General features: G+C 46.5%; 1 protein-coding gene across 2 annotated transcripts in view; it reads right to left on the bottom strand.

Moving 5' to 3' along the window:
* The window catches only part of zyg11 (zyg-11 family member, cell cycle regulator), an 84844-nt gene that overhangs the window by 13817 nt on the left and 43988 nt on the right, over positions 1 to 27039 (bottom strand). For both annotated transcript variants that reach the window (XM_085982969.1, XM_085982970.1), the window contains exons 6-10: positions 14025 to 14089; positions 10243 to 10342; positions 9648 to 9698; positions 5233 to 5394; positions 593 to 640 (exon numbers count right to left, since the gene is read on the bottom strand). In XM_085982969.1, the coding sequence (XP_085839095.1) occupies positions 593 to 640; positions 5233 to 5394; positions 9648 to 9698; positions 10243 to 10342; positions 14025 to 14089 (426 nt within the window). The remainder of the gene's footprint in view (positions 1 to 592; positions 641 to 5232; positions 5395 to 9647; positions 9699 to 10242; positions 10343 to 14024; positions 14090 to 27039) is intronic.

The raw sequence follows: 27039 nt of genomic DNA, 5'->3' as shown, positions 1-27039 counted from the left end.
GGTAAATACTGGCCTCTGCATGGCACTTGCCCACAATTATGACAAAGATCTATAGAAAATGTGTGGAACACCTTGGGTGTAAATCCATGCTTTGTCACTCTATGGCACAGTATTTTGAGGTGCAGCTTCAGATCTTTTGTTGCTAAGTTTGCAGCAATTATGTTCCAATCATTAATCCTCACACGAATATACAGCACGAAAACTGACAAATAAAAGCACAGACAAAACTGAAAAACATACATCATTTACATTACTTCCTTTAAATCAGACTTGGGAATTGAATACACAGATTTCAGAAATATCACATTCATTTTATAACAATAAAATAATTTTATTAAATAGAAAAAAAAGGAAATCAGCAGCTTTTTGAATGTTTTAAATCAAAATTTGAATGAAAAGCTCCCAGTGGCGTAATGGGTAAGCACCTGGTTTTCACTCAGCGCCTCCCAATAAACATGGCGGCAAACACAAACTGGCTCTGTGGAGAGCTGTACGATACTGTGCCACACCATGCCACTCCACCATTTCTTTTTCTAAACACCCGTTTGACCTAGAAGGTTGTTTATCTTCATAACACACCAAGGTTACTCACCAACAAACCTAGAACCTTCTGCTGGATAGATGGCTCACCTGGAAAGGACTGGAAATACAAGAGTAAGAGTCATCAACATGTACTGCAAGCATATAAATTGGTTTATAATATTGAATAAAATGAAGTAATTACATTTCATAGAATTATAGAATTTTACAGCACAGAAAGGCAATTCAGTCCATCTCATCTGTACTGGCTGTCTGACAGAGCTATTGACAGTCCCATTGCCATCATCTCCCCATACACTTCAAAAAATCTCACCATTTCTCTTCTAAAAGTCATAATAGACCCAGCTTCTAACCGCTGTAGGGCATTCCACGTCCTAACAATTTTCTGTAAAATAGAAAAAGTCCTACTAACCTTTCTCCCTTTTTCGTTTGGTGATGATCTTAAATATTAATTCACTGATTTCCCCCATCAAAATCTCATCATTTTCATAACCCCTCATTATTTTGAGCACTTACTATATTATTTTGTATGATTGTAACAGTGTATGCAAGTTGTCAATTTTTTTTGTCACGTTTGTAAAAATCTCATCACGGTTATGCAGTAGCTTCTGTATATTTAGAGGGCATAAAAACTTATACCAAGTAGAGGCTTCTACACCAAAAGATACAGTAGTTTTTCATTAGTAGCAACTTTACAAGGCAGTCCCTTCAACGTAATTAATGTGTGTCACACCAGAATTTTACCTCATTCTTGTCTTAATTGTATTTGTAACAATAATGTCAATAGTATCAGTTTGGTTCAGTTACCAGCACTCTCTCTTGACTCAGAAGGGTATGGGTTCAAGTCCCACACCAGGACTTGGGCACCTAATCTAGACTGATAATACAGCACTCCGAGTATTGCACTGGAGTATCAGTTTCCTGTGACAAAATATAGGAATTTTTATCTTTGGTTTTTATATAGTTCAAATAACCAGTACAAACCATGGGTTAGACCTCCGGTGGAATATTTAGGCATCTTACTTTAAGAAAAAAAAGCCATGGAAAGGTGCAGAAGGGATTCACTAACATAATACCCAAGATGAGAGGCTTTAAATACAAGGAGACTAGAAAAACCAGAAGTGTCCACAAAAATGAAAGGGTTTGATAATGTAAATTCAGAAATCTATTTCCAGTGGTCAGTTAGTCTCCGCCGCGTCTGTTCTGACGATGTCACCTTCCATACTAGTGCTTCTGACAAGTCTTCCTTTTTCCTCAACCGAGGATTCCCCTCTACCGTGGTTGACACGGCCATTGACCGTGTCCGTTCTATTTCCCGCACTTCTGCTCTCACCCCTGCCCCTCCCTCCCAGAACCACGATAGGGTTCCCCTTGTCTTCACCTTTCACCCCACCAGCCTCCACATTCAACGGATCATCCTCTGCCATTTCCGCCACCTCCAACGTGATCCCACCACCAAACACATCTTCCCCTCACCTCCCCTTTCAGCATTCCGAAGGGACCGCTCGCTCCGCGACACCCTGGTCCACTCATCAATCACCCCCAACAGCCCTGCTCCTTCACCTGGCACCTTCCCGTGCAAGCGCAGGAGATGCAACACATGCCCTTTTACCTCCTCCCTACCCACTGTCCAGGGCCCCAAACACCCCTTCCAGGTGAAATAGCGAATTACTTGTACTTCTTGCAATTTAATATACTGTATTCACTGCTCACGATGCGGTCTCCTCTACATTGGGGAGACCAAACGCAGATTAGGCGACCGCTTTGCGGAACACCTCCGTTCAGGTGACCCTGAGCTTCCGGTCGCCTGTCACTTTAATTCACCGCTTCACTCCCACTCTGATCTCTCTGTCCTCGGGCTATTGCATTGTTCCAATGAAGCGCAACGTAAGCTCGAGGAACAGCACCTCATCTTTCGATTGGGCACTTTGCAGCCTGCTGGACTCAACGTAGAGTTCAACAATTTCAGATAATTATCCCTGCCCCCATTTTTCATGCAGTATGATTTTTGCCATTCCCATTTGCAACATTTTATCTTTCCTGCCTCTTACAAAAGTACAGGATGTTCTTTCTATTTCTTCCTCCCCTCCTAAACCCCCACCCCTGTCTCTGCACCTGCTTAATATCCGTTACATCTCCAGCTTTTTCCCAGTTCTGATGAAGGGTCCCAGACCTGAAACGTTAACTCTGTTTCTCTCCACAAATGCTGCCTGGCCTGCTGAGTGTTTCCAGCATTTTCTGTTGTTATACCAAATGGAAGTGGTTAGGAGAAATCTATTATTTTTACACAGAGGGTTGTTTGGCCATAGAATGTCCTACCAGAAACAGTGGTGAAAGCAGAAGGGAAGTGGATAATTATTTGAATGGAAAATTTAATAGGGTATAGGGAAAGGGTAGGGATTTAGGTCTGTGACTAGCTCTTTCAGAGAGCCATCATAGGCATGATGGGCTGAATGGCCTTTGTCTGTTTTTTAAAATTCTATGATTTTAACTAGAGTTTAAAATGGTGGCTGTTCTTTTGTTAGGTATAGAATAGGAGACCAGAGACACTCGATCTGCAACAACCAGACAAAGTTATGGATCACAAATTACCTTTGATATGGCAGAGCATGATTGATTATGTGCAGGTTCATTAGACTAATACGTAGTTTCCAATTGTGATCACGTGCTAATAGTCTGGTTGAAATGCAGGAAGAGAAATACAAGTGTCACAAGACCGTTCATACTTTGCTTGACTTCCTCAAATTGCTTTACTTCAAAGGAAATGAGAAGGGTAAGTGTCCCAGGTCTGGCAATTGACATTTGGGTGCTCATGTATTCCACATTTAAAATCTCATCCCGAAAGATACATTCAGAGACTGCATTCTGTTTACCAAGGAACAAAGGAAGGCTCATTAGATGCAGCCAAAGAAACTGTTCTATTCCAAGAAACTAAGAAAAGGTGATAACAGCATTCGGAAAAGAGCAGTTCCACCCATGTGAACTGTTTCTGGTTCTTTTCTGTATGTATTGCGCTATTTAGTATTTGTTTTTCTCCGAGTCATCTTTAATTATAAATATAATCAGTGGTTTAGGCTATACAACATTGTGATATTTTCTGCCTTCTGAATGGACAGGAAACAGTGGCCATCCTATGTATTCTCCAGTAAGTAGTCTACTACGATTGGGGTTGTCAGATCTGGGCTATGCTAACTCAGCACAGCAGATAATAAAAAAGGTGCAAATTGGAGTTTGTAGGAGACATGAGAAAAAAAAAAAGTGTTGGAGATACCCCCAACCATAATATGCAGTTCTTCAGATAACACATTAAACTGATTTTGGTATATGTTAAAGGATTCCATAGTGTTATTCAAAGACCAGCGAGTTCTCCCAGTGCCTTAGCCAACATTCTGTCCTCAACCAACACACCCAAAAGTAGATTGAACCTGCTATGCATATTTACCAACATAACAGTCACTGCACTTCAAAAGTATGTGAAGCATTTTGAGATGTATTCTCATTCAATGGAAGTGCCTCAGCTCTGTTCTGCCTCTCCCTCAGTGCAGCTGAAATAGATCAGCAACGCAACGTGCATGAAGCTGCAGGAAAAGCACAGCCATGTAGTCCCCTCTGTATGTCTTTTCTAACTAACAATTCCACAGTCAAGGTGGGCAGACACTTGCTCCCAATTCTGTAATAATGGCACTCTGAGCAACAGCAGCCTAGGTACATGCTTCTCAAGCAGAAACATCTTACCTGCACTCACTGCTTCTCCTGAGTAACTTGACTGAAATAGGGAACTGGGCACATTAGAACTGCATGCAGAAACCTTTGCTCACAGCTCATTAATACACCAATCCACTATGCCAGGAGACTATAGTGAACATACACCCTACTACATTAACACACAGTACTTATTTCTCCTTATATGGCTCGGTGTCAAATTTTTTTTGTCCTTTAATACTCCTGTGAAGCGCCTTGGAATGTTTTACTACATTAAAGACACTATATAAATACAAGTTGTTGTACTATGGCTACATCGTATCTTTCACGACTGCAGCTGGAAGAGATTTTATTGTGCAAAAAATCCAGTAATGTTTGTAACTTCTATCTATAAAATGAAGATTGCAATAAAAATTGAAGTCTTTAGTGGCATAGTATGTTGGTGCCCAAACTAGCTTATGCATGGGACTTCTGCATTAGGTAAAAAGAGAGAAAACAAACTAATATGCTTTTAAAATAACAAACTATATACCCAAGTCACAACAACAATCTCTTTTCTCATTGGTTTCACTAAGAGGTAGTTTGAAATGACTAGTATCACTGATCTGGAAGAGAAGGATGTGCGCTTGGGCCTGCAATTCCCCATATTGAATGTTTCCAATCTCTGTGCCATCAGATGGTGATGGCTGCACCAAGTGGAGGCCAGACATTTCACTAAAGGCTGGAAAATAAGTGGGCAAATCACTCTTACACATACCCTGGAGAGACACACAGAAATCTCCAAGTAGCTGGTCCAAGATCAGGCCTGGGAGACACCATGGCGGAGGGTTGGGAAAAGGTAATATGGAGGGTTGGGAAAAGTTAATATGGAAAGGGTGGAATAGGTCACCGGCCCAACTTTTCAAATCAAGGAATCGCATAACGTGTCGAGAAATAGGAAAGAAGAAACAAAAAGTTGAAAACACCATTACCTACTTAAAAAAAAATTACCTCCAGTACTTTCATAAATAATTCTAAGCCCTGATTTTCTATAAAGTGCTTGCAGGTGGTCGGAGATTCATCGGTGAGGTTCCAAAGTGCACTAAGCGTAAACTTTAAAGTGGTATCCACCAATGACAGGGTTGTCTTCTGCTCTACTATATGCAGCAATTTCTGTAAAACAGAAAGGAGAGTATGTAATCCACAGAACTAGATAATGTTTTACACAGCTATCATGAGCAAATAACTGGGAGAGGTAAAAGCCTTCTTTTTAAGAGCGAGAGATAGGGAAGGAGTCTGCGACCTCGATCAGTGGAACAGCAGTCTCTCAGCCAGATGGTCAACATTTCAAGTATGAGGACCGTTTCACTCAGATCCAACACTGTTGCTAGTCTGGTCAGCTGGAACTTTCCAATTGTGTATTGGTGTGCATGAGCTGACTTTAAAAAAATGAACACGACCTCAGGACATACCAAAGTGTTTTACAGCCAAAGAAGTACTTTTGAAGTGTAGTCACTGTTGTAACTGTAGGAAATGTGGCAGCGAATTTGCACACAAGCTCCCACAAACAGCAATGTGATAATGACCAGATAATCTATTTTAGTGATGTAGATTAAGCCAGGACACCAGGGATAACTCCCCTGCTCTTCAAAATAGTGCCATGGGATCTTTTACGTCCACCTGAGAGGGCAGACCGAGCCTCAGTTTAACGTTTCATCTGAAAGAGAGCACCTCGAACAGTGCAGCACACCTCCAGTACTGCACTGGACTGTCAGTCTAGATTTTTGTGCTCAAGTCTCTGGGACTTGAACCCACAACCTTCTGACTTGAAGGAGAGAGAGAGGAGTGCTACCCACTGAGCAACACTCACAAATGAGCCTATGGATCACTTCTGCCGTGACGCAGATTATAAAGTAGCTCAGGTCAGACTGTACTACTCTGGCAGAGGTCGATTAGCATCTGAAGCTTTTTACAAGAAGCCAATATTGTATCAATGACTGCAAATAAACATTTACTTTGAGAAAACAGACCTCTCTGCTAAGGAAAATAGGTCCTTCCTATCCACTATCTTGGCCCCTCATAATTTTATACACTTTTTTAAAATTCGTTCCTGGGATGAGGGCATCACTGGCAAGGGCAGCATTTATCGGCCACCCCCAAGTTCCCTCGAGAAGGTGATGGTGAGCCGCCTTCTTGAACCGCTGCAGTCCATGTGGTGAAGGTACTCTCAGTGCTGTTAGGGAGGGAGTTCCAGGATTTTGACCCAGCGATTGTGAAGGAACGGTGATTTATTTCCAAGTCAGGATGGTGTATAACTTGGAGGGGAACTTGCAGGTGATGGTGTTCCCGTGCGCCTGCTGCCCATGTCCTTCTAGGTGGAAGAGGTCACGGGTTTGGGAGGTGCTGCCGAAGAAGCATTGGCGAGTTGCTGAAATGCATCTTGTAGATGGTACACACTGCAGCCACGGTACGCCGGTGGTGGAGGGAGTGAATGTTTAACCTCAATTAAATCTCCCCTCAGCCTCCTCTGCTCCAAAGAAAACAACCCCAGCCCATCCAATCATTATTCGTAACTAAAATTCTCCAGTCCTGGCAACATCCTCGTAACTCTCCTCTGTAATGTGGTGACCAGAACGGTACACAGTACTCTAGCTGTGGCCTAACTAGTGTTTTATACAGTTCAAGCATAACCTCCCTGCTCTTATATTCTTTGCTGCGACTAATCAAGGAAAGTATCCCGTATGCCTTCTTAACCACCTTATCCACCTGTCCTGCTACCTTCAGGGATCTGTGGACATGCACTCAAAAGTTCCTTTGTTCCTCTACACTTCTCAGTATCCCACCATTTATTGTGTATTCCCTTGCCTCATTAGCCCTTCCCAAATGCATTACCTCACTTCTCCAGATTAATTTCATTTGCCACTTTTCTGCCCACCTGACCAGTCCATTGATATCTTGCTGCAGTCTACAGCTTTCTTCTTCACTATCAACCACATGGCCAATTTTTGTATCATCTGCAAACTTCTTAATCATGCCCCCCACATTGAAGTCTAAATCATTGATATACACATATATATACACACGCCACAAAAAGTAAGGAACCTAGTACTGAACCCTGCGGAACCCCACTGGAAACAGCCTTCCAGTTGCAAAAACTCCAGTCGACCATTAACCTTTGCTTCCTGCCACTGAGCCAATTTTGGATTCAACTTGCCACTTTCCCTTGGATCCCATGGGCTTTAACTTTTTTGACCAGTCTGCCACGTGGGACCTTGTAGTTTGCATGCATTTTAGCAAGGCTTTTGACATCAAATGCGCTACCCTCATCGACCTTCCTAGTTACCGCCTCAAAAAATTCAATTAAGTTAGTCAGACACGACCTTCCCATAACAAATCCATGCTGACTGTCCTGGATTAATCTGTGCCTTTCTAAATGACGATTAACACTGTCCCTCAGAATTTTTTCCAAAAATTTTCCCACCACCAAGGTTAGGCTGACTGGCCTGTAATTACTCGGTCTATCCCTTTCTCCCTTTTTAAACAATGGTACAATGTTAGCAGTCCTCCAGTAACATACCTGTAGCCAGAGAGGATTGGAAAATGATAGTCCAAGCCTCCGCTATTTCCTCCCTTGCTCCTCGAACAGCCTAAGATACGTTTTATTTGGGCCTGGTGATTTATCTTCTTTCACAGATGCTAAACCCCTTAATACTTCCTCTCTCACTATGTGTATCTCATCTAATATTTTACACTCCTCCTCAACTACAGTGTCTGCATTGTCCCTCTCTTTTGTGAAGACAGACGCAATGTATTCGTTAAGAACCACACCCACATCTTTCGCCTCAACACACAGGTTACCTTTTTGGTCTCGAATAGGCCCTACTCTTTCTTTAATTACCCTCTTGCTCTTTGTGTATTTATAAAACATCTTTGGATTCTCCTCGATTTTACTTGCCAATATTTTTGCATGCCCTCTCTGCATTCCGAATTTCCTTTTTAATTTCACCCCTGCACTTTCTATACTACTCTAGGTTTTCTGCAGCATTTGCTCTCGGTATCTGACATAAGCTTCCCTTTTTTGCCTTATCCTACTCGGTATGCCCCTTGACATCCAGGGAGCTCTAGATTTGAGGGTCCCACCCTTTTTCTTTGTGGGAACATATTTGCTCCGAATCCTGACCTCTCCTTCTTGAATGCCTCCCACTGCTCCGACACCAATTTACCTTCAAGTTGCTGTTTCCAGTCCACTTTTGCTAAATCACATCTCAGCTTAGTAAAATTGGCCTTTCCCCAATGGAAAACTTTTACTCCTGGTCTATCTTTGTCCTTTTCTATAACTACGCTAAATCTAACTGAATTATGATCCCTACCACCAGAATGCTCTCCCACCAATACCCCTTCCACCTACCCAGCTTCATTCCCTAAATCCAAGTCCAGAACCACACCCTCTCTTGTTAGGCTTGCTACAAAGTGGCTAAAAATGTTCTCTTGAATGCATTTTAAGAATTCTGCACCCTCTACCTTTTACACTGAATCTAGCCTAGTTAATATTAGGGTAGTTGAAATCCCCTATTATTGCCCTATTGTTTTTGCACGTCTCAGAAATTTGCTTAGTCTTTCACTTAGAGGATGCTTACCAGAGTCCAAAAATAACCTGCTGCATGTCTCCATGATCTGAAATAGGTACATTGGGGTAGAGTTTCCGCTTTGGGCGCAATCAGGAAATTCCACCCAAAATTGTGCTGGTTAGGTTACAGTTCAAGTTTCTGATAGATTTTATGTTTGTGATTATGCAAATGAATTTTAACATGAACCAGCGCAATCGGGCAGCGCGATAGAATATAATTGTTTCTTTTTCTCTTTCCATTAAAAAGATGAATTGGTATATTTAGGAGGGGTAACCTAGTGCAGCTTTATTAATACAGCCGAAAATGGGTTCATCACCAAAAATAAGCATTTCTAGTAAGAGTATCCAGTCGTGCATGTGTGAGTAACCCGATTTAAAATAACTGAAAATTACTTAAAAAAATATACTGAACAATTTAATAGTTTCATTAGTGTACACTAGTCAGTTTATCAAAATTATTTAATTTACTATGAAAAAACTTTAAAAATGTGCCTAAGAAAATGAACCAGTGCAATTGGCAGAATCTTGCAATTTCGACCTGGTGGGCGTGACCAGTTTTGTGGGCAGGCAAATTGAATCTTGAACCAGTATAAAAGATCGCGGAAAACACGAACATAAGTGGTATTCAGTGTAACTCACGTTTAAAATTCCCCAATCTTTTGCACTGGTTCGTCTGATTCCGCCCGATTCCACCCAGATTGCGCTGACATTACTAGCGTAAACAAGTGGAAACAGAAGAATTCTTTTGAAAAAGTATGGGCGGGGGGGGGGGGGGGGGGGCAAGGGAAGCAAAGGTTACCTTGACAATGAAGAGCTCTGTACCAAGTTGGGCAGTCTGTTCTGTTGAAAGCTGTAAAACAGGTTTATTCAAAAAATTACAAGTTGAGAATTTTTTGTAATGCATTCAAATTATTATTATTGGAGGCTGGGTGGCATATTACACTAGGACACTTCACTTTTGTGATCCTAGATCAAAACTAACCCAGAATGATGGCATGGAAGTGTTTTATTCTCTTTCTCTGCTAGCTGTAAACATTTCAACTCTGGACAGTGTCAGCCTAGTTCTGAATGGATGCAGACCTTCAGCACAATACCACCCACAATCTCACTCACTCAGACAAGCCAGAAGAATGGCAGGGGTAAAGTGGAAAAATTCACACTATCACAACAGAGAATGCGCTCTGACCTTAGGGGTCAAGGCACAGAGTTCAGACAGATGTTGAGGAAGAGAATAGAGAACTTTACTTTGCATCTGACTTCATGCAGAAAAATGGGAAAAAAAAATTCCCAGAAAAAACAAAAGCAAAATACTGCAGATGCTGGAAACCAACAAACCTTGCTTAATTAATGTAAAAACATCAAATCAGAAAAAAAAAAAATATATATATACACACCTTTGCTGCTAAAATAGAGATAATAGCCACTGCCATCCTCTGCATGTTCTGATCTTCATGGTTACAAAGCCACTGCATTACCAACTTGGCTGCCTCAAACCTGAAAAACCAAAAGTTAATATTTACATATTATAACAATATTTTACACATTTATTTAAAAAAAAGTACAAATAGTATTATAAGGACAAGTATTAAGACACAGCTACTGTGCATACTCCACACTTTCCCGGTGACCACACAACACATTCTTTTTATGTTCCTCAATTGTACCCTTTTGCCCTTTCTTCCTACCTCCCGCAATGCTCAGTTTCTTATCCTCCATTATTCCTCAGTTTAGTTTTCTGTGAAGGTGAGGGCTACAAGTCTCCAATTCCTCATGCTTTCACACCCTCTCTCCTCAAGAAGTCTACAGGCCTAGGATCAACTTATGAACAGACCACTTATGTGCATCTTAGCTCATCAGTAATATCCCAGCTCTGTTTCACAAATGGTAATTTTTAAACTGTGGTTGAAATGACTTGAAAGCCAAAAGCCGCCAAAAATAACCACCAAAAGTTTATTTTTCAAGACCAAAGACCAAGCTATCAACCCATTTTGTTTTATTCTTATTTTACTTATCCCAGGCCTTTACATCTGCATAGGTTTGTGTATATGCTGCTAAGAAGCTAATGGATAGCACAAGATATTTTTTTAAACAGGACATCCTCTTCTGAATTTTTCCACCCACATGCAGGGAGTCACAGCAGGTCCCCATTCAGATCAGGAACTTAAATAAAGGCAATTACAGAGCTGGCTAAAGTGGACTGGGGAAAAAGATTAAATGGTAAGACGATAAATAAGTAGTGGCAGACATTTAAGGAGATATTTCATAACTCTCAACAAAGATATATTCCAGTGAGAAAGACTCTATGAGAAGGATGAATAAGGGAGTTAAGGATGGTATCAAATTGAAAGAAAATGCATACAATGTTGTGAAGATTAGTGGTAGGCAAAAAGATTGGGACATTTTTAGAAACCAGCAAAGGATGACTAAAAAAATGATAAAAGAGGGAGAAAATAGATAGTGTGAGTAAACTAGCAAAAAATGTAAAAACAGACAGTAAGAGCTTCTACAAGTTTATAAAAAGGAAGAGAGTAGCTAAAGTAAAACATTGGTCCCTTAGACGATGAGACTGGGGAATTAATAATGGGAAACAAGGAAATGGCAGAGACTTTGAGCAAATACTTATATCTGTCTTCACAGTAGAAGACACTAAAAGCATCCCAATAATAGTAGATAATTAAGGGGCAAAAGGGAGGGAGGAACTTAAAACAATCACTATCAAGATAGAAAAAGTACTAGGCAAACTAATGGGACTAAAGGCTGACAAGTCCCCTGGACCTGATGGCCTGCATCCTAGGGTTTTAAAAGAAGTGGCTGTAGAGATTGTGGATGCATTGGTTGTAATCTTCCAAAATTCCCTGGATTCTGGAGGGGTCCCAGCGGATTGGAAAACCGCAAATGTAACGCCCCTATTCAAGAAAGGAGGGAGACAGAAAGCAGGAAACTATACGCCAGTTAGTCTAACATCTGTCAGTGGGAAAATGCTGGAATCCATTATTAAGGGAGTAATGGCAGGACATTTAGAAAATCATAATACAATCAAGCAGAGTCAACATGGTTTTATGAAAGGGAAATCGTGTTTGACAAATTTATTAGAATTCTTTGAGGATGTAACAAGCAGGGTGGATTAAGGGGAACCAGTAGCTGTAGTGTATTTGGATTTCCAAAAGGCATTCTCTGAGGTGCCACATAAAAGGTTACTGCAGAAGAGAAGAGCTCATGGTGTTGGGGGTAGCATGGATAAAGGATTGGCTACCTAGCAGAAAACAGAGAGTCGGGATAAATGGGTCAGTTTCAGGTTGGCAAACTGTAACTAGTGGGGTGCCACAGGGATCAGTGCTGGGGCCTCAACTATTTACAATCTATATTAATGACTTGGATGAAGGAACAGAGTCTACTGTAGCCAAATTTGCCGACAATACAAAGATAGGTAGGGAAGCAAGTTGTGAGGAGGACACAGAGTCTGCAAAGGGATATAGATAGGTTATGTGAGTGGGCAAAAATTTGACAGGAGGAGTATAATGTGGGAAAATGTGAGGTTATCCACTTTGGTAGGAAGAATAGAAAAGCAAAATATTATTTAAATGGAGAGACTACAGAATGCTGCGGGGTACAGAAGGATCTGGGTGTCCTCATACATGAAACACAAAGTTAGCATGCAGGTACAGCAAGTAATTAGGAAGGCAAATGCTAGGGGGATGGAGTATAAAAGTAGGGAAGTCTTGCTACAACTGTACAGGTGTAAGACCGCACCTGGAGTACTGCGTACAGTTTTGGTCACCTTATTTAAGGAGGGATATACTTGCATTGGAGGCAGTTCAGAAAAGGTTCACTAGGTTGATTCTTGGAATGAAGGGGTTATCTTATGAGGAAAGGTTGAGCCTATACTCACTGGAGTTTAGAAGAATGAGAGGTGATCTTATTGAAACACATAAGATTCTGAGGGGGCTTGACAGGGTAGATGCGGAGAGGATGTTTCCCCTTGTGGGGATGTCTACAACTAGGGGGCATAGTTTCAGAATAAGGGTTTGCTCATTTAAGACGAAGATGAGGAGAAATTGCTTCTCTGAGGGTCATGAAACTTTTAAATTCTCCACCCCAGAGAGCTGTAGTCATTGAATATATTCAAGGCGGAGATAGACAGATTTTTGAACTACAGGGGAGTCAAAGGTTATGGGGAGCGGGCAGGAAAGTGGAGTTGAGGCCAAGATCAGATCAGCCATGATCTTATTGAATGGCGGAACAGGCTCGAGGGGCCAAATGGCCTACTCCTGCCCCTATTTCTTATGTTCTTATAAATGGATTTAGGGTAGAGGTGTCCAACCTGCAGTCTCAGGGCATGCAGCCCCAGAGCCCTGGTAATCAGGCCCTCAAATCCCAGGTAAATCAGTCCAATTTTTGCTTATATTTCTTATTTGCAGTTTTCACCTTTTTGAATTTTGTGGGTCTGGAATTTTGGAAAGAATTCCTTTAGCAATGTTGCATCATTGGTGATAAATCCTAAATCAAAACACTGACATCTATTGGTATCTGGAGCTTGAGATATATGCACATTGACATGGATTTAAACGCTGTGTGACCCACAAGACTCCATGGTATACACTTATGACGACACAAGCTTGGATACCCCAGAGAATAGGATTGAATCTGTAACCTTCTATTCCATGGCATTAAGGATTAATGTTCCAATCGCACTGCCCAATCAACCCAATTCTTTACTTAATAGACAAGTTATCGGAGCTGGCACACACACATTAACAAAAATAATCAATATGGGCTACTCTCACCAAAAGCAAGGTTAATTGAATAGGTTTTTTTTAAATTCTAGATGTGAATTCCAAAAAGGTCTTACCAAATTTGTCATTCTCAGCACTAGCTTATTTAGGCTGAAAGCTTAGATTACAATTGTTCATTTTTGCCATCAACACAGACACCAACAATATTATTTTTACTTTTGCTTTAGACAGTGCTACAAAAGAATCTGTGCTTTGTACCATAAATAGGAATCTTGATAAGGGGGTTAAACAGAAATAAATCTGAGACTGTGTGATTTACATTAATTTTGATAACAGGTTATTAATTATGCAGAAAAGGCATTCTCCCATTTTTTGTTGTTAAGAGGAATTTGATCTTGCAAATTTTCAAAAAAAACACACAGTAATTTGACAAGATTACTCACCTATTAAATGGGACATCCTGAAGGATACGGTCACTGCAGAGAGACAACAGACAATTCTTCTGAAGCTAAAACAAAAAGTATAAAAATATACTTTACATTCACGTTTTGAAAAATAGGTTTTTGCAATCAGGTAAATAGAGGCTGAAACTTGGTTGGTACATTCAAAATTAAATGCATGTTCCCTTACCTATTAATAGAGCAGGTGAAATAGCAAATTATCCGAAGTTAAAGGACAGCTATGGAGTCCGTGTCCATATGCAGCAAGACCTGGACAACATTCAGACTTGGGCTGACAAGTGGCAAGTAACATTCGCACCACACAAGTGCCAGGCAATGACCATCTCCAACAAGCGAGACTCTAACCATCTCCCCTTGACATTCAATGGCATTACCATCGCTGAATCCCCCACTATCAACATCCTGGGGGTTACCATTGATCAGAAACTGGACTGGACCAGCCATATAAATACTGTGGCTACAAGAGCAGGCCAGAGGCTGGGAATTCTGCGGCGAGTGTCTCACCTCCTGACTCCCCAAAGCCTTTCCACCATCTACAAGGCACAAGTCAGGAGTGTGATGGAATACTCTCCACTTGCCTGGATGAGTGCAGCTCCAACAACACTCAAGAAGCTCGACACCATTCAGGATAAAGCAGCCCGCTTGATTGGCACTCCATCCACCACCTTCAACATTCACTCCCTCCACCACCGGCGCACTGTGGCTGCAGTGTGTACCATCTACAAGATGCACTGCAGCAACTCGCCAAAGCTCCTTCAACAGCACCTTCCAAACCCGCGTCCTCCACCACTTAGAAGGACAAGGGCAGCAGACGCATGGGAACATCACCACCTACAAGTTCCCCTCCAAGCCACACACCATCCTGACTTGGACCTGTATCGCCGTTCCTTCACTGTCGCTGGGCCAAAATCCTGGAACTCCCTTCCTAACAGCATTGTGGGTGTACCTACACCATATGGACTGCAGCGGTTCAAGGCGGCGGCTCACCACCATCTTCTCAAGGGCAATTAGGGATGGGCACTAAATGCAGGCCTAGCCAGCGACACCCACATCCCATCAATGAATAAAAAAAAAAGGCAAAGATTTCAGTGTGTTGTAGAGGATTTTCTTCTTCTAGGTATGGTTCCGTCCCAGTTAAATACTTTCCTCAGTGACACTTCAATATTAAATTAGCAGTCTGTTTTAGTACTGTAACTCATCTTGCAAGACTACATTTTCTACAAATCTGTGTCTGTATGAAAGCTCTGGTTAGTGGAGTGCAGTGCTCGCCAATTGTAAGACTAACTGGAAACTTCTTTCACTGTTAGCCAGAGAGGCAGAACACTAATTAGCGGTGTGTCTTAAAGTGTTGGTGTGGGGGGGGAAACTGACTGGCTACGTTGCACTGTCCAGGTGAAAATGACAGGATTTGTTATGGAATGTCAGGATGAGACATAGAATCAGTCATGGGTGTGACAAATGCTAACAAAAGAAAATTGAGAACATTTCACTGAGAAACACTACAAAGATGAACTTTAGGAGGTATAATGATTATCTATACATTGTAAATCTAAATTAACAAGACTCTCAAATACTCAATTCAAATCTGAAATACTATAACTAGCATTTTTTCCCCTCTCCTGATCCCACAACTCTCCCCCACCTCTGTAGGCACAATCTTGACTTAACCCTTGGGTCTGATATTCTGATGGAGATAAGATCCTTTCTCCTACCTCACCCACAAGAAGAACAGCATCTCTGCTCTGCCTTGCAACCAACAGGTGAGCAAAAGACACCATCAGGAGTGCTCTTGAAGTGGAGCTGTAATTTTTGAGGATGTAACTGGTAAAAGAGATAAGGGAGAACCAGTGGATGTGGTGTATTTGGACTTTCAGAAGGCTTTCGATAAGGTCCCACACAAGAGATTAGCGTGCAAAATTAAGGCACATGGGATTGGGGGCAAGGTATTGACTTGGATAGAGAACTGGTTGGCGGACAGAAAGCAAAGAGTTGGAATAAACAGGTCGTTTTCCGAGTGGCAGGCAGTGACTAGTGGGGTACCGCAAGGATCAGTCCTAGGACCCCAGCTGTTCACAATATATATTAATGATCTGGACGAGGGAATTGGATGTAATAGCTCCAAATTTGCAGACGACACAAAGCTGGGTGGAAGGGTAAGCTGTGAGGAGGATGTCGTGAAACTCCAGTACGATTTGGACAGGTTGGGTGATTGGGCAGAAACATGGCAAATGCACTATAATGTGGATAAATGTGAGGTTATCCACTTTGGTGGCAAAAACAGGAAGGCAGATTATTATTTGAATGGCAATAGATTGGGAGAAGGGGAAGTGCAAAGAGACCTGGGTGTTCTTCTGCACCAGTCGCTGAAGGTAAGCATGCAGGTGCAGCAGGCGGTTAAGAAGGCAAATGGTATGTTGGCCTTCGTAGCAAGAGGGTTCGAGTACAGGAACAAGGATGTCTTGCTACAGTTGTACAGGGCCTTGGTGAGTCCACACCTTGAGTATTGTGTGCAGTTTTGGTCGCCTTACCTGAGGAAGGCGTTCTTGCCATGGAAGGAGTGCAGCGAAGATTCACCAGGCTGATACCTGGGATGGCAGGAATGACGTACGAGGAGAGATTGTGTCGATTGGGCTTATACTCACTGGAGTTCAGAAGATTGAGAGGGGATCTCATAGAAACCTATAAAATTCTGTCAGGCCTGGACAGACTAGATGCAGGAAGGATGTTTCTGATGGCCAGGGAGTCTAGAACCAGGGGTCATAGTCTAAGGATAAGGGGTAAGCCATTTAGGACTGAAATGAGGAGGAATTTCTACACCCAGAGAGTAGTGAACCTGTGGAATTCTCTGCCACAGAGGGCAGTTCATTAAATATATTCAAGAAAAAGAGTTGGATATATTTCTCAAGGCTAAAGGGATCAAGGGATATGGGGAGAAGGCAGGGACAGGGTACTGAATTTGGATGATCAGCCATGATCTCATTGAATGGCAGAGCAGGCTCGAAGGGCCAAATGGCCTACTCCTATCTTCTATGTTTCTATAACTTTTTTTTTTTTAAGAAATCCTGGCAGTATTAGCAGCTCCCAATGGAGTCTGGTCCTTTTGATGCACTTCTGCCACTATTTAACTTGGTTTGCATTGTGATTCTTCAGACAGTGTGTCACATATTGCAGTTCCCCTGATGCTATGCTTGCAGAGTCCAGGCCAAATGCCTCCTTAGAGACAAGTTTGGTATGGTTGTTGGGGGGGGTGGAAGAGAAAAATAAAACCTACCGACTTTCATGCCTCTCCTTGTGACCAGCTGAAGAGCATCAGAGGGGAGAAACTGGTAAAAGAACTTGCAGTTATATAGCACCTTTCACATCCTCAGGACTCCCAAAGCACTTCACAACCAATTACTTTTAAAATGTAATTACTTATGTAGGCAAACACAGCAGCCAATTTGCACACTTGGCCTCACAAACAGCAAATGATATAAGTGACCATTAATCAGTTGTGTGGGAATGTCATCCATCAGAAATGGATCATAATGTAGGCAGAAAATTAAATTAAATAAAGCAAAGAAAAACCAAAAAAGCAGTCAGAAATAGAGGAATTTAAGATAAGAAAGCTGTCTGCTTTGTACATTTAGCTGTACAAACTGCACAATGTAGTACAAATGTGAAAGTGTTCATCATAAAATGTATATATCAGCTTTACTGTAGTGCTATATCAACTGATTGGGTGAGAAAAGTACAAAACAAGTATTTGCACTTTTTTTCAAATCTGATCCCATTCATTTAAATACAAATTTCTCAAATTAAATAAAACGACAGAGTCAAAGGGCAGTGTAAGAGACCCAGGCTGGAATTTTGCCTACCTGGGCAGGTCCAGTGCGGGCGATGTCTGTGGTGGGTCCTGACCCCGCTGCTGGCTCCATCCCGCTGTTGAAAATGAACTTACTTTAATGGGGCCTATTAAGCCCGCCCAGCTCGCTACCCGGCCCAATTAGATGGAGCGGGTCTGGTGACGTCATTCATGACGCATTTTCAGCCGGGATATTTAAAAGAAGCCATGGCCACATTAGATTTGAAGTTTAATCTAATATAGCGCTGTCAGTGCACTACAGCATTGGAGTGTTTCAAACACAGACAATGACTGCACAAAGGCAGAGGGCTGCACCCAGGTTCTCCGATGACTCCCTCCATATGCTTACGGAGGGAGTCCGACCTCGCAGGGAGGTCCTCTTCCCTTCCAATGGGCAGAAGAGACCTTCCCAGGAGGTCAAAACAGCCTGGTTGCAGATTGCACAGGAGGGCAGAAGCAGGGATATGGTCAGGAGGACCTGGGTCCAGTGCCGCAAATGTTTCAATGATCTCATTAGATCAGGAAACGTTAGTCCAAAGCCACACTCAACATCATCCTGCTGTGCCTCTCATCACATCCATCACTCTGCCTTCCCTACCCTAGTCCTGCACATCCCTACTCACACCAACTTATTTTGCACCTCCACCCATCCCTCTCTATCTACATTATCACTTCCCCATCTCACTAGCCACCCCTCACACTCGCCCTCATCCTAGTGCAATCATACCAACTAACAACACACAAGGGTAGCCACTTGGTTGTTTTATCCAATGTTATATGTAAAGTTTCTGTTAATGTGGCGTCAAACATAAAAAACTTTGGCCTAGAAATTGGGTATAGCCTCGCTTGAGGCGTTAGAACTGGCGGAGCGCTAAGTTTATAGCCAGACGAAAGTTATCGCTGCCTGGCGAGATATTGGGTTGCATCGCCCCCAAAAGGGGATTGAGGCGCTAATTCAGCCATTGCACGGTGCTCTTAAGGCGCAAAAGTTCAGGCGCTACTCAATATCGACGCGGACGGGCGCAGCGCAGGTGATCTCAATTACGGGAAACCACGAGACCGCCAGGCGCTGGCCGGCTCTTAAAGGGGTGGGTCAGTCAGCTTGAACTTCAACACCCAACGCCCTGTAGGCCTCAGATTCGGCGCTCGCCCTTGTCTGGCGGTACAAAGTTGTTCAGCATGGAGAAGGTTAGACAGAGCAGAGCGCTTCAGCACTGAGGCTCTGGACCACTTGGTGGCTGCAGTTGAGCGCCGTCGAGAGGTCCTGTATCCGGATAATGGCAAGAGGCCGAATCAGAAGGCTTACTGACGATCTTGGAGGGAGGTTGCTGTGAGGGTCAACTCCAGCAGCATGGCGACCAGGACCCCTGTTCAGTGCAGGAAGAAATTCAACGACCTCACACGGATCGTTAGGGTGAGTGATGGTTTAGCAATCTTCTGATTCCCTCCATCTGCAGCTGACTTCGGGCACCCTGCTGCAATGATGCCCCAATGGCCATCTGTCAGCATGCACCCATGGCCCTTTCTGGGCACACACATGGACAGATGTCTCAAGGCCTCATGTAAGGGCTCTTGCACCATGGGGGGCATGCGATGATCTCTCGAGGCCTCATGTAAGGGCTCTTGCACCATGGGGGGCATGCGATGATCTCTCGAGGCCTCATGTAAGGGCTCTTGCACCATGGGGGGCATGCGATGATCTCTCAAGGCATCATGTTACAGAACCTCCCCTTCTTTCCCCTGCAGTCCAAGCTGGCGATGATCCGGAAGGAGCAGCGTCGAACCGGTGGCGGATCTCCACAAGTGGTCACTCTGACGGATTTGGAGGAGAGAGTGCACCAGATACTTGGAGGACGTCTGTCTGGTCCTGTGACCACTGCATCTGCAGACCCCATTACCGACAGCGAGGGTAAGACTCTCACCTTTTTCAACTGTTGCCTTCTGTGGTAAACCACGTTCACTATCGTTAGCACTGTTCACCACTGTTCGTTATAACTGTATCACTGACCACTATTGTATCACGGTACGAGGTCGCCTCTTGCCACACTGCTATACCTGGGATGACCACTGCCGACTCCGCCTTGGCTCCACCCACCAGGCCAGGTATAAAGGTGAGCGACTGGCTGGTATTCCTCCTGCTTGGATCGGATCACCCACGAGAGTGGGCTGTTATTTAGTCAATAAAAACCTTTAGTCACCTTCGTAACTCTTCGCCTTTTATTGGAGGAATTGATAGGTATATCAATTTTATTGACTAAATTTAATGATGTCCGACAACGAGTCACAACCGGCGGAGGAGCCACCAGCGCAGCTCCCAGGAGCACAGCCACACCAGCCAGCTTGGCTGCGAGCCCTCAGACCGCCGTACCTGGACCTGAACCCACGAGCAGCAAACTCAGCCGCAGACTTTAAACACTGGCTGGTCTGCTTCGAATCATACCTGAGAGAATCCAGCGTCCCTCAGGCATCCAAACTAAGTGTCCTGCAGGCACAACTGAGCCCGAGAGTATACACTCTCATCGAGGACATGACTACCTACGAGACCGCCATCAACCTGCTGAAACAGAAGTACCGGACCCCGGTAAACTACATGTACGCTAGGCACCTCCTAAGATCACGGCCGCAACAGCCAGGAGAATCAGTAGCCGAATTCTCACAGGCGCTATATGCACTCGCCAGGAACTGTGACTTTAAATCGGTGTCGGCAGCCGAAAATACTGAAGATAATATCCGCGACGCATTCCTGAAAGGCCTACGGTCCGAGTACTCACGGCAAAGACTGCTGGAAGCTAAAGACCTCAGCATGGAAAAAGCTGAAGCCCTCGCTATCTCCCTGGAAGTGGCCCACCAAGATCAGGAAGCATTCACCAGGTACTGCTCGCGACCCTGGGACTCGGGCCCGACCCCTACCACAGCACCCTTCCCAGCGCCGCCCCCGGGACCTACCTCTGCGTCGGCGTCCCGGACCCGACCGGCCCCGCCACCCCCGGCACCGGCCCCGACATCGGGCATCCGCGATCGGGCCGCCGGCTGTTTTTTTTGTGGCCAGGAGAAGCACCCGAGGTCGCGCTGCCCAGCCAAGAACTCCATATGTAGAACCTGCCTGAAGAAAGGCCACTTCTCCAAGGCCTGCAGGAGCGGATCCTCAGAGGCCAGCAGTGCCGCATGCGAACTATGGGGGCGGCCATCTTCGTTTAGGGCAACTGAGGCCAGCATCCCCACACATGAGTCATGGGGGCGGCCATCTTTGTTTAGGGCAACTGAGGCCAGCATCCCCACACATGAGTCATGGGGGCGGCCATCTTTGATTAAGGCAACCGACCCCAATAGTGCCTCATGGGGCCCTACCTCGTGGGAGACGCCATTTTACTCACCACGCCCGACCGCCTCGCCCGCAGATGACAACGACTCGCTCAGCTACACACTAGCTTCCGTCACCCTGGACCAAGCCCGCCCGCACCATCTGTCCAAGTCAATGATGGACATCAAAGTGAACGGCCACGCCACGACCTGCCTGTTCGACAGCGGAAGCACGGAGAGCTTCATCCACCCAGACACGGTGAGCCACTACTCCCTCTCTGTCCTACCAACGCGCAGCCGAATCTCGATGGCATCGAGGTCCCACGCCACGGACATCAGCGGCTACTGTGTCGTGACCCTGTCGGTTAAGGGCACGGAGTATAAAAACTTTAAACTCCTCGTCCTCCCCCATCTCTGCGCTGCCGTCCTACTAGGGCTGGACTTCCAATCCCACCTCCAAAGCGTAACCCTAGCATACGGTGGACCCCTCCCCCCACTCACAGTCAACAACCAGCAAACGTTAAACCGCCCACCGCGTAACACCTGCAGCCTCTCCACCCTCAAGGTCCCGCCACCCTCTCTGTTTGCTAACCTTACCCCTGACTGCAAACCCGTCGCTACCAAAAGCAGGCGGTATAGCGCCGGGGACAGAGCCTTCATTAGCTCTGAGGTGCGGCGCCTCCTGAAAGAGGGCATTATCGAGGGGAGCAGCAGCCCCTGGCGTGCCCAGGTCGTAGTCGTAAAGACCGGCGATAAAAACCGCCTGGTCATCGACTACAGCCAGACCATAAACAGATATACCCAGCTGGACGCATACCCCCTCCCCCGCATATCTGACATGGTCAATCAGATTGCACAGTATAAAGTATTCTCGACCATCGACCTGAAGTCGGCCTACCACCAACTCCCTATCCACCCTGAGGACCGCCAGTATACCGCCTTCGAGGCGAATGGGCGCCTATACCACTTCCTTAGGGTCCCCTTCGGTGTCACTAATGGGGTCTCGGTCTTCCAAAGGGAGATGGACCAGATGGTTGACCAGAACGAACTGCAGGCTACATTCCCCTACCTAGATAACGTCACTATCTGCGGCCGCGACCAGCAGGAACATGACGCGAATCTGGAGAAATTCCTCCGTACGGCCCAACGGCTGAACCTCACCTACAATAAGGAGAAATGCGTGTTTAACACCACGCGCCTTGCCATCCTCGGCTGCGTAGTGGAGAACGGAATCATCGGCCCCGACCCAGAAAGAATGCGCCCCCTCATGGAGCTACCCCTCCCCCACTGCCCTAAAGCACTTAGGAGAACCCTGGGGCTTTTCGCCTACTATGCCCAATGGGTACCCAATTACGCGGACAAAGCCAGACCCCTCCTGAAAGCCACTTCCTTCCCCCTCACGGAGGAGGCGTGCACGGCCTTCTCCCTCATTAAGGGAGACATAGCCAAGGCCACGATGCACGCAGTGGACGAGTCCATCCCCTTTCAGGTGGAGAGCGACGCCTCCGACTTCGCCTTAGCCGCCACCCTAAACCAGGAGGGGAGGCCAGTGGCCTTCTTCTCAAGGACCCTACAGGGCCCCGAGATCCGACATTCGTCGGTCGAGAAAGAGGCCCAGGCGATCGTGGAGGCAGTACGGCGCTGGAGGCACTACCTGGCAGGCAAACGATTTACCCTCCTCACCGACCAGCGTTCGGTGGCTTTCATGTTTAATAACAAGCTGAAGGGCAAAATCAAGAATGACAAGATTTTGAGATGGAGAATCGAGCTCTCCACCTACGATTATGAGATCTTGTACCGGCCAGGCAAGCTGAACGAATCCCCTGATGCCCTTTCACGAATGACATGCGCCAGCGCGCATATCGATAGGCTTCAGACCCTCCACGACCAGCTCTGCCACCCCGGAGTCACCAGACTCTACCATTTCATTAAGGCCCGCAACCTGACCTACTCCATCGAGGAGGTCAGGACCATGACCAGGAACTGCCAGACCTGTGCGGAGTGCAAACCGCACTTCTATAGGCCGGACCGAGCAAGCCTGATCAAGGCCACCCGCCCCTTCGAGCGCCTGAGCATCGACTTTAAGGGGCCCCTCCCGTCCTCTGACCGTAATGTGTACTTCCTCAACATCGTTGATGAGTACTCCCGTTTCCCCTTTGCCTTCCCCTGCCCCGACATGACCAGTAGCACGGTCATTAAGTGCCTGAATGCCCTCTTCGCCTTGTTCGGGTTCCCGAACTATATACACAGCGACCGGGGCTCCTCCTTCATGAGTGAGGAACTCCGGCAATACCTCCTAGAGAGAGGTATTGCAGCAAGCAGGACCACCAGCTACAACCCCAGAGGTAACGGTCAGGTGGAAAGAGAGAACGCGACGGTATGGAAGGCCGTCCTCTTAGCCTTAAAGTCTAAGGGCCTCCCAACCTCCCGCTGGCAAGAAGTCCTCCCGACAGCGCTGCACTCCATCCGGTCATTACTTTGCACGGCCACTAACACCACCCCCCATGAACGAATGTTCGTTTTCCCCAGGAAGTCGACTACGGGAACCACTCTACCAACCTGGCTGACCGCCCCGGGGCCGGTCTGGCTGCGGAAACACGTGAGGACCCATAAAACGGACCCCCTGGTCGAGAGGGTGAACCTCCTGCACGCCAACCCCCAGTACGCCTACGTGGCGTACCCAGACGGGCGGGAGGACACTGTCTCCCTACGAGACCTCGCACCCTCAGCCGATCCGGAAACACCGCCACCACCCCCCCCAACCTCAGTCCAGGTAGACGGCATGCCGGAACCCCACGAGCCCTCGCCGACCACGCAAACACCAGCATCAACACCGGATAAGGCACCACCGCTGCGGCGATCGGAGAGGCTTACGAAGCCTCCGGACAGACTGACCTACCAGAATTGGTAGTACACTTCACCCCGCCGGACTTAATTCTAAACAAGGGGTGAATGTGGTAAACCACGTTCACTATCGTTAGCACTGTTCACCACTGTTCGTTATAACTGTATCACTGACCACTATTGTATCACGGTACGAGGTCGCCTCTTGCCACACTGCTATACCTGGGATGACCACTGCCGACTCCGCCTTGGCTCCACCCACCAGGCCAGGTATAAAGGTGAGCGACTGGCTGGTATTCCTCCTGCTTGGATCGGATCACCCACGAGAGTGGGCTGTTATTTAGTCAATAAAAACCTTTAGTCACCTTCGTAACTCTTCGCCTTTTATTGGAGGAATTGATAGGTATATCACCTTCCACTTGGTCCCCCCCGCCAGCATGCATCCTCAGTGTGCAGCCATGTCAGAGCCTTGCCGCAATCTGGCATGCCTTTCAGCAAAGCTGTCCTTTTGCTAAAGCCACTTTTCCACCTCCCACTTTCAGATGAAGCAGCACCAACTCGGGCTCAACGCGCTGAAGCTGCCAGTGCCAGTGCCAGTGCCACCGGAGGCGAGGACCAGGAGGAATCCGGACCAGCCGTTGCAGAATCCGGGGAGCTGACACATCTACAGACTGGGGATAGTAGTCCCCTGGAGGGGAGGGGGGGGCTCTGAGGATGAACCAGTTGCCGGACCAAGCGGCATGCAGCAACGCACGGGGGATAGGCAAGTTCGGCCACCGTCTCCCCGGAGGGCAAGGCAGGTCATGATGACTGCTGCAGAGTGCAGATGAGGTCCGTCGCCTGGCTGAGATGAGCAAACAGGCCCGGGTCAGACACATGGAGCTGATGGCTGCAGTCGAGAAGATGCCGGAGTCAATAGATTCATTGGCTAAGAGTATGCTGGACTTCGGGGCAACAATGGAGAGGACTCTCCAGGGCTTTGGAGCAACAATGGACAGGACTCTGCAGGTGTTCGGGGCAACAATGGACAGGTCTATCCAGGGCTTCGGGGCAACAATGGAGAGGACTGTCCACGGCTTTGAGTCGGCTATGGAAAGGACTGTTCAGGGCTTCGGACAATCCCTGGAAAGGTCTGTGCAGGGCTTGTCCGAGGCAGTGGAGCGGTCGGCACCTGGCTTGTCCGAAGCAATGGAAAGAACTGTCCAGGCCTTCTCCGAAGCACTGGCACCTGGCACACAGGTCCTCACTGTTGCCACGCAGTCACTTGCTGGGCTCCTCCACAGCCAGATTGACGCAACGCGATCTCTCACTGTAGCCACCCTCTCTGCATCAGTTAGGATCACCCCGGGCCCTTCCAGTCCCATACAAGGCCAGCAATCAGTGGAGCATGCGATTGTGGCGGATGAGCCGAGCCGCTCCCCTCAGATAGCCAGTGTGTCGTCCAACCATGGTGCAGGTGTCCTCTCTCGGCAGGAGACCACTGCACATGCCAGCGCTGGGACGCCTGCATTGCAGCTGCCACCACCTGCAGGCCACACTGCTTCCAGCCATGGTCACATCAAGCATCCTGCGTCCGCACCCTCCAAGCCCAGAGGAGGTCGGCCAGGCCGTCCCTCAGGGGCTTCTGCGCTTCCAGACCGTCAGCAGGCGTCCCCCAGCCTTGAGGCCGCCACTGGGGTCCAATTACATAGAAGCAGCAGGGAGGGAAGGGGCCGGGCGCGAAAGAGAAGTCGTTCTCCCTCAAGGGGCCAGTTGTAGAGGGAGGTGCGGAGACGTTTGTTTGTCCAAATTCAAGGACACCCTCACCTGTTGTTATATTTGCAGAAGGTTTGTTGAGTTTTGCGGCTTTGCCAAACAGTTCACAGTTAATTTGAAAGTTATGGTTTCTGTTGACATTACGTTGTTTAGCTGTAATGAAAGACTTTTGTGCCAATAAACAGAAGTTTCAATGTGGCATGGTGCATGTGACTAGTTTCAGTGATGCTGGCATTCAGAGGCCCTCAAACATCCAAAGTGCGCATGAGTTAAGACTCTCATCATTCCGCCACAGGGGTGTCGACATGAGTCCAGATGAGCCTCTGACGTATGGCCCTTCCACTTTCAGCAGCCCTTCCATCTTCCTCCTCCTCTTCCTCCGCCTGCTCTTCCTCCTCATACTCCTCCTCATACTCCTCCTGCTCTGCTGGTCGTTGAGGGACAGCTGGAATTGGCTGGGTGCGTTGATTCGCCAAGTTGTGGAGTATGCAGCAGACGACGATGTGTGCCACTTGCTGCGGTGAGTACTGCAGGGATCCCCCCGAATGTTCCAGACATTGGAAACGCTTTTTGACAACACCAATAGTGTGCTGTTTACTGTGCCTGGTCGCCTGATGGCCGCTGATCAGCTCTTCTGCTGGGGTGTCGGCCACACGGAGTGTTGTCATCAGCCATGGCCAGAGAGGATAGCCCTTGTCCCCAGTAAGCCAGCCTAGTCTCCGAGGCAGCCCCTCAAAAAGGTTACAAACTGAGGTCAACCGCAGGATAAAGGCATCGTGGCTGCACCCTGGGAAATGCGCGGTGACTGCCATGATGATTTGGCGGTGGTCACAGAGCAGCTGCATGTTGAGGGAGTGCAACCCCTTGCGGTTGCGGAAGTCCTAAGGATGATGGCATGGCGCCCTCAAAGCCACGTGTGTGCTGTCAGTCGACCCCTGCACCACGGGGAAGTCCGCAATAGAAGCGACACCCTGCGCGTGCAGGGTCCGAAGGAAGGTCATGATTTGACGCCTTCGCCTATAAAGGGCTTCTGTAACTTGCCGGATGCAACAGTGGACTGCAACCTGAGCGACAGTCGCAATGTCCCCAATGGCTGACTGAAAGGATCCGTTGGCATAAAAATGGAGGCCATCAGTCAGTTTAGCCATCACGGACAGAGAGGTTCTGCAGCGTTCACGCGGCTGCAGATCCTGACCAAACAGGTGGCACAGATCACTAACAATGTCCCTGCAGAATCGGAGCCTTCCCAAACAC

The sequence above is a fragment of the Somniosus microcephalus genome, chromosome 3 (assembly GCF_052327205.1).
Source record: "Somniosus microcephalus isolate GS21.2 chromosome 3, FLI_Smic_1.0, whole genome shotgun sequence".
NCBI classification, from domain to species: domain Eukaryota; kingdom Metazoa; phylum Chordata; class Chondrichthyes; order Squaliformes; family Somniosidae; genus Somniosus; species Somniosus microcephalus.
This window is presented reverse-complemented; position numbering and strand designations above follow the sequence as displayed.